This window comes from Cydia pomonella, chromosome 13 (genome assembly GCF_033807575.1).
Source record: "Cydia pomonella isolate Wapato2018A chromosome 13, ilCydPomo1, whole genome shotgun sequence".
Lineage (NCBI taxonomy): Eukaryota > Metazoa > Arthropoda > Insecta > Lepidoptera > Tortricidae > Cydia > Cydia pomonella.
In genome coordinates this window covers 5048556-5062941 of record NC_084715.1, presented here as the reverse complement: position 1 = coordinate 5062941, position 14386 = coordinate 5048556, and the positions used below count along the sequence as shown (strand labels likewise).

Sequence of the window (14386 nt, the reverse complement as noted above, 5' to 3'; positions counted from 1 at the left end):
GGGGTCCCAGCGCGCACAAGATCTTTTGCAGAAATCGTGAAGCGTCTGGTTGACGTAACCGGTGACCGAAGAGCGGGAGTTTCCTCGCACAACGTATCAGTATTGCGATACAACGAGGAAATGCCGCCAGCATCCTTGGTACTCTTGGTAATCTATCTATCTATCTATAGTAATCCTCTGTATATATCCATTATGTATCCATTATACAAGATGTTTATTTAGTCACCTGCAATAATTTACGGGGTGAATATATGGGTCATACTGAGCAATTTATACTATGGGACCAACCCCGAAACCGCGAAAAAAATTGTCTGTTTCATACATTTTGGCTCTCTGACCAAGGTCAGACGTTTTGTATGGGAGAGTAAATATTTTTTCGCGATTTCGGAGTTCGTCCCATAGGAAAAGTTGCGCAGTATGACCTATATATATTCACCCTGTAAATTATTGCAGGTGACTAAATATAAAAAACCTGTATTGTTATTGTAAATAAAACTTTTAGTAGCCATTAATATACTCGTATTACATCGGGTGGGGCCTGTAACACGAGCAAAAAATTATACTGTAGGGTGTACTCCTCAAACTAAACTACATTTGCTCAGCAACTTCAAAAATAACTTGTATATTAATTTTTAGAACGTTTTAAAGTTTATTCTAAGACGCAATGTATTGTGAATTTTGTTATGTTACAAGCAACGACAATTACACTGATGGCAGTGTACATTTAAGATAATATTTATTTTGTATGAAAAATAGGAAGTCTAAACACTTCATCATTTTTAAAAGTCGCTGAACAAATGTTGGTTAGTTTGAGAGTACAGCCTACATTTAATTTTTTTGCTCATGTTATAGGCCACACCCGGTATAAATAAATAAATATTATAGGACATTATTACACAAATTGACTAAGTCCCACAGTAAGCTCAATAAGGCTTGTATTGAGGGTACTTAGACAACGATATATATAATATATAAATATTTATAAATACTTAAATACATAGAAAACACCCATGACTCAGGAACAAATATCCATGCTCATCACACGAGTAAATGCCCTTACCAGGATTTGAACCCGGGACCATCAGCTTCGTAGGCAGGGTCACTACCCACTAGGCCAAACCGGTCGTCAAAATCAGAAGAATATCAAATCAGATACAGTTTTAGAAATTAGAATGTTGGTCTAAGTGTTGGTTATAGCCGACTTAGCGGCAACATCGCTATGTGATGTTGGCACGCAATCTATTATGATAGTAACACATGTCCCGATTTACTCAACTTGGACATAGGATAGTAATGATATTTTAGCGTGTATGTAATTTTTGTTTTGATTTTAGATATTTGGTGTCGTTAGGTTTATTTATTTACCTGAATTTTCTAAATGTGCCAAAAACAGTTTGTTGTTGATAGGCATTTAGCGTCACTGAACTCGGACAGTGTGACAGACAGACATACAACACACACATATAGGCAGGCGGAACTTTAGGGTTTCTCCTTAACTACGGTACCCTAAAAACTATTAGAACGCACAACATCCATCTATAAACGGAAATAGCTGTGCAATGCCCCTGTCAACGTTTTCCACGCATCATTTACGCGACCCGTACCCTCATATTGGACCCAATAGTACCATCCATCCTTTTCCCTTTAACGTAAAAAGAGCAAGACCGTCCGGCCCCGTCCGGTCCAAATTGGACCGACATGTACGTCACGGATCAAAATGAAATGAAAGTAAAATACAAATAGTTGCTATCTCATTCCACTCAATTTCCTCGTCTTAGGTGATATTTTTGGGCGCTTTTACTTAAAGAAACCAGTCTAAATATGGCCTTCAGAGCAGTAAAAGTTACGTTTAAACAAATGTCACGGCATACTGGTTTCTATACATAACAGCTATGGACAATTCGGACCACATTCGGACCCCTTGAAAGCCCTGTCGAGTTTGAAATAAGTAAGAGGCCATTTTAAGTAGTTTCCTGACATTTTTGGCCTAATGGGATTTAAATGTTAGTTGGGATCACCGTTCAAAGTTGATTATAAAGTGTCAAGCAGTTTTGTTTTTTGGTACCTTTATTATAGTTTCAATGGCGGATTTGAGAAGGATTGTTGATCGCTTCAGCATAAGATATTCTAGGTTTATCAGTTTCGTATTTAAGCAGCTTTTTGGTTCTTGTTTCTTGTAAAATGTTGTCAGCGTTTAAAAACTGATGGTAAATACTTGTTGTATAGGATTTGTCTATACCATCCCATTACTGGTGCCTGTTCCATTATAGGGGTGTTTACTATATACTGGATTTTTCGTAAAAATATGAACGAGAAGAACAAATTAAAATAAAATAAACTATTGATTACTACTTATTACTTTTGTGAAAAAGATCCATCCTCAAAAAATGTTCATTCAGTTGAACGACTTTTCTTTTTGACAGGATATTCAAATTTTATTGACAAGATTTCTTGCTTTTCCATGAATTATGTGATATGTCCGATGAATATTTTTCTAGATCGAAACCACAATTCTTGCTAATTTCTCGAAATGGTTTCGAAGGTTATGATTCATGAGAATGACCAAATGGCTTTGAAAAGGATTCTTCTGCTGTTAATAAAATTATCTATCAATTTTTTCATAATTTTTTTTAATGTATTTCTTTTGTACCTTATACATAGACAAAGAGAAGTGAATATTAATTAAATATTTCCTAAAATCTAGGATCCAAATCCTATTATCTAATTTCAAATTTACAGTAACCTTACAGATTACCTACTTCTAAACCAAGTTCATTGACGTTTAGGCTTCAATCGATCTAACTTCATTTATTTTGGAAACAGTCTTTGTTACTATTTCTTTCTTTGTTAAACTTATGTTTGAAAACTTTGCCGGGCGTTCAAATGATTGTTTTGTGAATTATTTAGGAGATCGAATTTTAATTCAAGCAAGAAGGCACGCAAGGTTACATTTACGTTTGTTATTTTTCTTTCTAAAATATTAGATATGTGACCGCGGCCGGCAAAACGTCCCACTTTGTCGCTTGCCATAAGGACGCCTTGTCAGGTTATTTGTATAAAGATACAAGCAAATCTCGTCCTTAATGGCAAGTGACGAAGTGGGACGTTTTGCCGGCCGCCGTCACATATAGTGAAACACACCGAACTTCTCAGTAAAAAAAGGCGCGAAATTAAAATTTTCTGTGTGAAGTCAACTATTCAATCAATCAATCAATCAAATCATTTATTTGTTAGAATACAGTCAAGTGGATGTTATCAAATACATTTCAAAGAACAGTGTATTTAGCCAGCTAACGGGCGTACAAATCTTATATTCATAAATAAAATTAATCTAATGTATACTACATTATACTAAATTTAATAACTATGCGGAATATGGTTAAAATATTCATTTTAAGAGTAAAAAGCATTTTGTACTAAAAAGTCCATTAAATGTTTCCTAAATACAGGCATTTCAGATTCTCTTATTGAATTGGGTAATTTATTATACAATTTGGGTGCCATACCTTAAACACTTTTTGCACGCAGGGCTGTTTTTAATTGCTGATATGAGATTTTTCTGATATTATTCGCGCCTACATTTTTTAAATTTGCCGCCTTTTTCTACTGACAAGGTCGCTGTTCCAGAGTATAAAACAGATACATGAGCTTGTGCGTCTGCAAATTTCTTTAATAAAGTAATGTAAACACAGTTAATAAATATTGTTTTCTGCTCCTAACTTAACGCAGCAGTTTTGTTTCAAACACATACATAAGACACCGAAAAATCGAAAATATACGGCCCAATTCGAAGAATAAGATACGATAACGATAAGTCCTGGTTTAGAAAAGTTCGCATTTAGATATCGACTGTATGTCGTATAATTGACAGAAGCAGCCCAATCCGGACAACCAATGACAATTTGACGTTAGAAATATCGTAGATAGATCTTATTGGGATCACAGCGGAATCGAAATAAACGTCAATTTTGACATATCGTTTAGTTATCGATTTTTTTAAGATCTTAAACGTGTCTTAATCATTCTTCGAATCGGGCCGTTAGTCTGTCAAGCTATTTCCGTCAGTAGAAAAAAGCGGCAAGTTTAAAAAATGTAGGCGCAAAGGGTTATCGTCCCATAGAAAATGTGAAATTCGCGTCTTTTTCTATTGAAAAACTTGTTTCACCGATTATAAATACTATATAGTATGTTCTCGCAAAATTGATGAAGAGATTGAGATCTTCGAATAATACATTGAGTTTTAAGGTGACACAATTTTGTACCTACATTGGGAGCGAGAACCTTCACCTTTTTTTTCAAAACACTTGTGAAGATAATTCATCAACCTCCAACTTACATTCTTGTATGTGACCATCCTACAGCTTTAGCGGCCATTTTTTTATCACCCGTGCACCCACCGGCAGATCATTTATTATCACTGATTTCGGCTGACACAGACCTGACTGGCGGTCACCCTATTTCACGTTTAGTCGGTGTCACATCGGATGAGATTTCATCCGCACGTCGCTCCGGTGTGCGAGCGGGATCTCTATACGGGATGTTTTTTATTTGTAACCTGTATTCATTATTTGCGTGATATATGTAGGTTATACTGAGGAACTTCTACGAGTACATACTATGGGACCTACCCCGAAATTGCGAAAAAATGGCAGTCCCATAGGTAGGTAATGTTTTTCAGAACCCTTTCGGGGCTGATCCCATGCCTAGTAAAAGTAGCTCAGTAGATATGACTTATATCGGGTGGGGCCTGTAACAGGAGCAAAAAACTAAATATGTAGGTTGTTCTCAATCACAATGAGGATAGCGTCCATCATTGAAGATAATATTTAAATATCTGGGCGACCGAACGAGCTTTGCTTGGAAAAACGATAAAAACTCAAAAATGCGCGTTTTCCCAGAGGTAAGACTCGACTGATCGACTTTTCGCCTCCGAAAACCCCCATTAAATAGCAAATTTCATAGACATCGTCAGAGTGGTTTCCGTAATTCCCGAAATAATATAAATATACAAGAACGCACGTTTAAAGGTGTAAGATTAGTATGAAAATAGGAAGTCTAGGACTTCATAATTTATAAAAGTGTGGAAAAAAAAGGGTCATCGTTTGAGGAATACAATACCTATAATATAATATGTTTTAAAAATCAAGGCGCGGAAATCGGTTAAATTTCCAAACCGTTATCATGTACTTGGTGCAAAACCTTTTCGGTTTTACTCGAAAACCCGGTTTTTTAAACCGGTTTTATGAGAACAGGTTTAGAGCAATAAAACCCGGTATCTTCCTATGTAAGGGTCTGTGTTTACGTGGTACGCCTGGTCGGCCGTTTCGTCGCTCGTCGAATAAACCGTTTTTTGGGTTACAATAAAGTCCTTAATACGTTCGCTTCCTTATACTCGTAAAAGTTCGGAGGAAATCCGAAATAAACCGGTATAAACTATAAACCGGTTCAGATCCTTGTTAATAATTTTCTCTTGTTACAGTCCCACCCGATATTAACCTTGTAAAAATCTAAAGGTTGAAAAATACCCCTTATACGTGCATAGCAATGTCTCGCTCATACACCGGACCGACATGCGTATCAACTTCAGTGTGAAAACCGCGTTACGGATTTTTCGTCGCGACGTCGCTTACGGAAGACAATTAAATGGGTAGGGACTTTTAGTTGTGGTTTAGTTTTAGCCCGGCTTAGATGTTAGCGAAGTTTTGTATTTTGATGGAGTTGGTTTGAGCTGGTGGGTAATATATTTTCATTTCATTTCACACATGCTTGTAGAAGGCATAAATTATGTGCCTTTTACGTGGATTCCACGTACACGTAATATGCTGAGGGCCTTATTGTTTTTGAAATACTATTTTACCCCACACCATGGTAAAATACATACTCCCGCACGACCGTATAGTTCGTGTCATTTACGATGTCGCGCATATTTGTCAAATCTAACTTTTAATAACACGACAATACAAGTCAAGGCACGCGTCTACATGAATGATACAATTGATAGTTGGGACCATATTTCTTACCACTTTTTGTATATTTTGATTACTATCGAAGATTTGTATATTTGATTCGTTTTAATTTTCTCGATTTTTTTATTATTAAGTATAAGAATTGGGAGCAAATAAAAATTCCATATACCTATATATTTTTAAGCTCTATAAAAAAAATAAAAACATTCTTGGTTACTCATTAAATTCCGTAATAAATTTTTCTATAATATCAATATCCAGAGTAGCCACGTATTTGCGGTGTTTGGGGTTGAAACCCTGGGGTCGTGGGGGCCTAGCGCACCCCTCTGTGAGGAGTTGTCAAAGCGCCTTAAAGAGGCTTCTGGTGACCAGAAAGCTGCCCTATATTTCGCTCAGCGGATCAGCGTTGCTATCTAGCGGGGCAATGCGGCCAGCTGTCTGGGCACCCTACCTAACGACAAGGATTTAGGCCAAATATTCTTTACAGTACATATGGTGCTACTTTACCGCACTAGTGCGAAAATTAGCATATTACGTTACTGTGTCGAACATTTAAAGGGCCATATGTACTGTATAACGTTGTACGATTCATGTGCGAATAGGTAATTCGCAACTCGTGTCGACTTAAAACACTCCCTTCGGTCGTGTTTTAATTTATCGCCACTCGTTTCGAATTTCCTATTTTTCGCACTTGTATCGTAAAGTACTATTATTGCACCAACAATACATTTTACATAATGTAAAACTACAAATGAATTTTAAAGGAAAATAGACCCAGGTAACAACAGGCGGTCTTATCGCTAAAAAGCGATCTCTTCCAGACAACCTTTAGGTAGCAGGAAATATAGAAATCATACAAAAGTCAACAGGCAGTGCAAGGAGCTAAATATGGAGACTATTAAACACAAACACACATACTACTATAATTTAAGTGTCTTTAATATGTTTTACAGTACATATGGTGCTACTTTATAGCACTAGTGCGAAAGTTAGCATATTACGTTACTGTGTCGAACATTTAAAGGGCCATATGTACTGTAAAACGTTGTACGATACATGTGCGAATAGGTAATTCGCAACTCGTGTCGATTAAAACACTCCCTTCGGTCGTGTTTTAATTTATCGCCACTCGTTTCGAATTTCCTATTTTTCGCACTTGTATCGTAATGTACTATTATATGCTTATCCAGAGAGGAAAATGGGGATTACGATGGTATGGAGAAGTGGGCGTCCCCTTTCGTCTTTAGGGGACGAAAGTAGTTATATACGGAAGCCGAAAAAATAAACTTCCTTCTTCCATTAGAATGCTAAAAGGGGGCCATATAACATTACAGTACTTTAGCTATTTACGTATGTAACTCCAGGTTTAGGACACATTTATTTGACATTATCTTTTATTGTCAGTATATCGAGCCGAGGGTCGTATTTCTATTCCCTTTATCGCAATCGATTATGGCCCCGTTTTAACCCTTTTAGGTTCCTGAAAAGGAGAGGTATGTAGGTTGTCGAGTGTGTACATTGAATTGATACAAGGTTTTGTACGTGACGAAGTTTGTGATGACATGTTTTCGAGGTGTTTTGGGACATTTCTATACTATAAACATTCACTACACACATAGACTAGACATAGACAGAGATAGAGAGAGTGAGAGAGAGGGTGGGGACACCTTTTGTTTATAATTTTAATGAGTAAAGTTTTGGTAATTATATAGTTAATTTAAATTGAGATATATTTGAGTTTTTTTGAGAAACGTGGTCGCTCACAATGGGCCTCAATGGAGCGAGCTATGCTCGGAGATTCCCTGTGTGATCAAATCAGAATTGAGGAGATCCGCAGGAGAACCACCGATGTCGACATAGATCAGAGAATTGCCAGACTTAAGTGGTTGTGGCTGGGCCACATTGCTCGCAGAACTGAGGGCCGATGGGGCAGAAAGGTTCTCGAGTGGCAACCACGTACCGGAGGACACAGTGTGGGAAGGCCCCAGACTAGATGGACCGACGATGGACGATGAAACCGTTGGTTGAGGACAGCGAATAACCGTTAGTTGTAGAGATTCTTTGTCCAGCAGTAAATGTCTTTCGGCTGAGATGATGATGATGAGATATTTTAATCGTCCCTAAAAAAAACTCGTTAAACGTCATACCACACATTCAATATAAGTAAAATAATTGATAGCCAGGTTACATATCCAGCAGTTGCATTTTAATACGTCATAACCTATCAGAATTCCTCGCTATTATCCTAATATCCTCCGGGAACGAGTCCTAGTTCCATATATCAAACTGTCACATGTTGCGACCTATATTGGCATTACTCGTACGTGAAGGTCCACTTTAAACAATAGACGACTCGCACAGTAAGGCGGCAGCGCCATCTCTCGGTGCTGCTCATTCCGTGGGATCACAGTCAAATGAATCTACGTAATCTTAATAAGTTATTAAAAAAAAAATGTGCGGAAGAAGTGAAACATCGTAATGTGGAGATGAAAATAATGCTCTAAAATACATATGGTTTATGTTAAGAGGTAAGTGATACGAAGTTCACCGAGTCATCTAGTAATGAATATTATACTCGTAAATTAAAATAGAACAACAACTTGAACAATAGATTTAATAATAGATATATTTAAATATATATATTATAAAATTCCTAAATAATAGAAAATATAAAAAGAAATAATACAAAAAGTCAGGTTCCACCGAGATTTGAACTCGGATCGTTGGATTCAGAGTCCAGAGTGCTAACCATTACACCATGGAACCGGCTGAGCTAATCGACGAATTTACTCATCACAAACTCTTACTACTTTATGTTACCGATTATAGCGTTAAACGTTTAACGCAACCTTGTTGGAAGTCGCATAAGAAGTTTCACTTAGTTTCAATATTTAAAGACAAACTCTTTACTTCAACTTTTAAACTATTATAAAAATTAAATAAAAGCTAAGTAAATAAATTAAGCTTATACCCACTTATCTTAAGAGGAAAGTATACAACGTCATCGTCCATATAAAACAAGAAAACGTTTTTCCACTTATAAATATTTTCCATTCTCCATGATTTTCGGGTATGTTTTTGACACAATGAAAAAATAGGTTTTCCATCTTTTCGAAATTTGTTTTTTGAAAGCGACTCCTATAAACCTAGAATATATTATGCTAAAGCGATCGACATCAAAATTAAAGTGATTTTTTAAGATTTAGTGGAAAACGATTTCTCCCGAAATTGAATTTCATACAAAAAGTATACTGTTATTTCGCTAGGATCGCAAAATTCCTCCCTCTTAATTCCCCTAGATCTGCCCCCTGCGGAAGGGTGCCCATAAGGCTGGCTATTACATTCTCACGCTGAATAGCTATCTATATGTCTTATTTTAAAACGATTGAAAACGCAAAATCATGTTTGATCTTGTTTTTTCAGGGTATTTTCGTAAATTACGAGTAAATTACTTGTCCGTTGTAAAATAAATTGATTTATTCATATGAAACAATCTAATTCAGAGGGACTGAGAAAAGGGACAACAGTGTGACCCAGGAGACACTCACCACAATGACAAAAAAGTGGATTGATCCAATTACATTGATTGGTTAATTTATACAGTGGCCGCATGAAATTGGAGTAAAATGTATAAAAACAACTGCATTTACTATTTTTTTTTATTACTAATGACTTGTTTTACTCAAATAAACCTACGCAAGTACTAGAGCGTTATTTAAATGTATGAAACACTTGATTTAATTTTAATTTAAAAAAGAAAAGGTTACGATCATATTTCAGATCGGTAAATATTAATTAAAGGCTTATAAAATGTAGGTACAGTCGCCATCAGATGTATCGGAGCGGCCTAGGCGCTCACAAATATCTGAACACGCCTCTATTGTCAAGGCGCTAGAGTGCGTGTTCCGATATTTGTGAGCACCTCGGCCGCTACGATATATCTAATGGCGACTGTACAAAGGTCACTGTGGGGAAGACCGTCATAGAGCAAGAACTCTCGCATGTATAGAGTATAAAGATAGTTGACCCCCCCCTGCAAATAAATTTAAATGCTGCAGCTGACTGTACATCGTTCAGTAAGAAAGAGCTTCACTCCTGCTCTACCGAGCTTCTGTCAGTGGGCAAACACAAGAGTAAAATACGATGAAAAGTACGAATAGACGGACTTCTCTTATGGAAGGTATTCTCCACATTGACCTTACCCAAGTAATCTATTACCATTCTAGAAGCGAATAATATTATTATTGTCTAGATAAGTAAACTAGTGCACCTACATACTTACTCTTTTTATTACAGGAACCAACCAGTGAAAAGATGTTGTTACACATGGAACGTTTTTAAACTCCAACCATGTCGGAAGCGTCGCTCGACGGCCGCTCGCGCAGCCTCGCGCGGCGCGCGATGTCTGGCTGCGCGCGCGCCGCGTGTTCGCAGCTGGGGCTGGTGGTGCTGGTGGCACTGTACGTGGTGCTGGGCGCGCTGCTGTTCGAGTACCTGGAGTCGGGCCCGGAGGTGCAGCCACGGTCCGCTATACAGCGCTCGAGGGAGGAATGCCTGAAGGAGCTCTGGGCTATCACAGGTCAGTACTAAATCATAAAGAGGCAAGACCAGCTGCAGCTGAGATGAGGTGAATATCTCCGTTGCGCGGAGGCGGCTCCTAAAATTAGTGCGATAAGGACAACTGCAGCTTAAGCGAAAAATCCTGCTTAAAAAACTCAAAAATTGAGATTTGGTACTCAACTGTTTCCTCCTCTAAAACTTAACCAATCGTAACGAAATATTGAAATCTAAATGGTATTGAAATGATCTGTGTCAGACTGTTTTGCTTTTTGGCTAATTGGTATCAGTTTTGAATGCCATGCTTTTCTTTACGGCCTAGTCAAATAGGCCATTTTTGCGATATTTGAAATAACCTAGCCCTTAAAAAACTAAAATATCAAAGAAAAGCAAAACAACACAGATTTTGATAATATTAATCTGTATGAAGAAATGACCACAGGTCTTACTTCTTAAGTTTTAATGTAATTCGTAAGCACATGTAACACAGAAAAATTACTTGTATAAGGACAGACGGGAATTTGTTCAGTGAGACCCGCTCAAGAGATGAGCTCTTTTTAAAAACTGTGTACTACAAGGTAAAAATCTGGCGGCTTCCTCGCACAACGTATCAGTATTGCGATACAACGAGGAAATGCCCCCAGCATCCTTGGTACAATGCCTCAAGGGCCTATTTTAGATATAAGCTAGTTATAGTAATCATCTGTATATATCCATTAAGTATATTGTTATTGTAGGTAAAAATAAATACAAAATCAAAATAGTCCCGTAAAAACATTAGGTACCTATAAGTAATTTATGTAATTTCCGTTGGTTTACGAAAATACCATACTTTTTTCGTAACTCAGACGAAAATTTGTAGGATAACATATAGTGAAATTGCGCTTATACCTATTCTACAGAATAGGGAACTCAATCTATCCCCTAAATTTTATAGAAATCTGACGAAAAAAAATCGACAATAAAATAAAAATTCGCTCCTAAAAGACACCCATGTCTCGCATGCCTTCAAAAAAGACAGAGAAACATTCTGAACGGAACTTTGCATAAAATATAAGGAACCAATAAGTTAAGTAGTTTATCTCCATTCCCCATATCTCTAATTTCCCCTGAGTCTGAACTACAAAGAAAATCCATCATTCAGTTGATTCGAATAAAACTTGCGTTGTGTCCAGTAAGGAACATTAGTCGAAATTCAAGGAATGTGTCTCTTATGGAGAAATAAGTGAGCGTTTCTTTAAAAAATGCTACTCATAATTTTGAATGTTTTTATAAATTTTGTGTTTTTTCTATTTAGAATTACGAGCTCTTTCGATTCTAATGGGGCAAAAAATGTCCCAGAGTTTTTTCCTCTTGTGTCACCATTTCCCCATATCCTCTTCATGGCGGTAATGATAAGGAAAAAAAAAAAAAAAAAAAACAAAAAAAAATTTGGGACAATTTTTTCTCCTAAATGGATGAAGAGGGCTCGCGATCCTGACTAGAAATAACACAAAAGTGGAATAAAAGATCACATAAAAAAGTGCCAAAAAAAGAAACGCTCAGGTGGGAAAACGAGAAATTAGAGCAATAGCTGTAGATCAAATACTTCTTAGTACGTAAGTAGTAGTACTTCTTCATAAATAGTAAATTTGCTGATCGTATATCATACTACTATTTTCGAATATAAAATTTGTTGACTCACTACTGTCACTATACTTACTGTACTTATTACACTGTATCGATTGAAACATTTTATTCGAATCATCTGTTTGCTTGACAGAAACCAAATAAGGTAATTAAGGAGCTGTAGAAAAATCTTAATAGCACAAAGTAGCCGATGGAACAGCGGCATCTAGTATGATATTGGGCAATTAAGAAACTAAACATTACTACATACATTTAACCTTTTCGACGCCGTGACGTGCGTGTCTAATACAAAAGCTGTCACTCGGACGCCGCGTCACCGAAGTATCAAAACTAAAATTGAACTTTATGCATATGCACGTAGGTCTAGGTAGATGTTGCTTAGTGGTCTGTGACGAATTAATCCCTCTTCCGGATTTATCCGTCATTAGCTTCAAATGGTTAACAGAATGTCTATCCGAACACTGCACTAGAGTCGGACCAAACTAATTCTGTAATCTCTGTCGGACAAGCTAAGACTGTGTGGTGACTGATTGTGAGTGATTTAATGTGGCTCTTCCACGCTTTGTAACTTCAAAGTATGCGCAGAAAGGATCCATTTTTTTGAAGTTATTCTGTCCCGTCACCCAGACGACAATACAGTTAGTAGCACAGTTTGATAGAGAAAATGTTATACTGCGTTCGACTAATATGCTAAATAGATGACCCATAGTGGAAAGGACTTATAACTATCATAAAATGTTATATTTCGTTATTTAAGCAATGTGACACAGGTGACCGTAACCACGGCAACGAGTGACGAGTTGATTCATGGCCTGATTTGAACTTAAACATACGATATGGATTAGATATGTGTATGTGTGTCGTTTTTGTTTGGAGAAACGTCACATTTGACACCGACATATGCAATCCAATTTAAGACATGTTTGACTTATTTCAAAGTTCGAATCGGGCCGTCACTCATATTACTTAAGTTTTTTACTGAGTTGTCATCATGTTTTGGACATTTTCAGTAGGGTATTTTGTACCATTCAAACTTAATGCAATTGTGAAAAAAGTGCGCGGAAGTGGGTAACCTCTCCTTTTCTCTAAAAAAGCATTGATAAAAAAATATATTACCTAAAAACTTAAACCTCTAACGTAATGAAACCAGTGAACCGATTTTAATAAAACATGTCTAAAAACCACCGCTAGAAAACCTGCTTTCAAATAAAACACATCTATATCAGAGGTCCTACCGCGAACCACGTTCGACGTGTTGCCTCTCTGTCGCACTTGTAAATTCGTACGTAAGTATCACAAGGAAAAAACACGTCGAACGTGTTTCGCGGTAGGCCCTTGGGTCACCCATTACCAAACTACGGTACCACATACAAACACACACACTAGCTGGCAAACTTATAACACCTCTATTTTTGCGTTGGGGATTAATACACGCCTAGCTATAAATATTGAGCTTTCTGTGTTAAACTTAAATATGCTTAACTTTAATAAGCAAAGTAAATACCTGGATATTAATTACAATCGCGTGTTATACTGTTGACAAATGGCTGGCAACCTTTAAATATGGCAATAAAAAAAACAGAAAATATTTAGCCAGTCCGTTATAATTTTTAACCTAACCACACAAGATTGAATTTCGAGCGCATTTCACGAACTACTTACGTCTGTTCAGTTCTGATAAAGCGATATATTAAAAAAATATTTAGATGAGTAAATTCCGCCGTTAACATTTAAATTAGGAAGGAAAAATCTTGATAACGCTCAAATATTAAAATGTTATAACAGCGTTGGTGACGTGACGTCTAATTTGTTAAGGGCATGATGCCCGGGTAAAGGTTATGACATCAAATTATAAGAGAGATCGTTTAATGTGAAAATTGGAAAGTAATAGACCGCGGGCCAGGACCATTTTTCGTCAGTCATCGCCTCCCGGCTGATACTATGTCAGATGATAGTTTAGATGTTGTTTTAAATTTAAAAAAAAACGTCAGCCGGTTGTATCGCGGTGGAAAGACAGCTGTTCAGCTGTAAAATGAACACTTAATATTTACGTGTTTCGGGGGCTGCCATTCCTCAACCCGCCAATGGAGCGGCAGCTGACGTCCACGAGGATTCGACATACATAGCCGTTAACCACTACAAGAGTTTTCGTACGGGCGATTGGTCATGGAAATCTGTTCCTGGCTCGCGGTCTATAGGTAACACTAGCACCGTAACGGAATTGCAATACATAA

At 37.1% G+C, this 14386-nt stretch overlaps 1 protein-coding gene and 1 non-coding gene across 2 annotated transcripts in view; one reads left to right on the top strand and one right to left on the bottom strand.

Moving 5' to 3' along the window:
• Positions 1-14386, top strand: part of LOC133524011 (uncharacterized) — a 348694-nt gene that overhangs the window by 9454 nt on the left and 324854 nt on the right. Inside the window, exon 2 of the mRNA XM_061859777.1 lies at positions 10263-10545. Coding sequence (XP_061715761.1) covers positions 10317-10545 — 229 coding nt within the window. The 5' untranslated portion in view covers positions 10263-10316. The remainder of the gene's footprint in view (positions 1-10262; positions 10546-14386) is intronic.
• On the bottom strand, positions 8661-8732 carry Trnaq-cug (transfer RNA glutamine (anticodon CUG)). The gene has a single exon. It is a non-coding gene; the product is annotated as a tRNA-Gln (tRNA).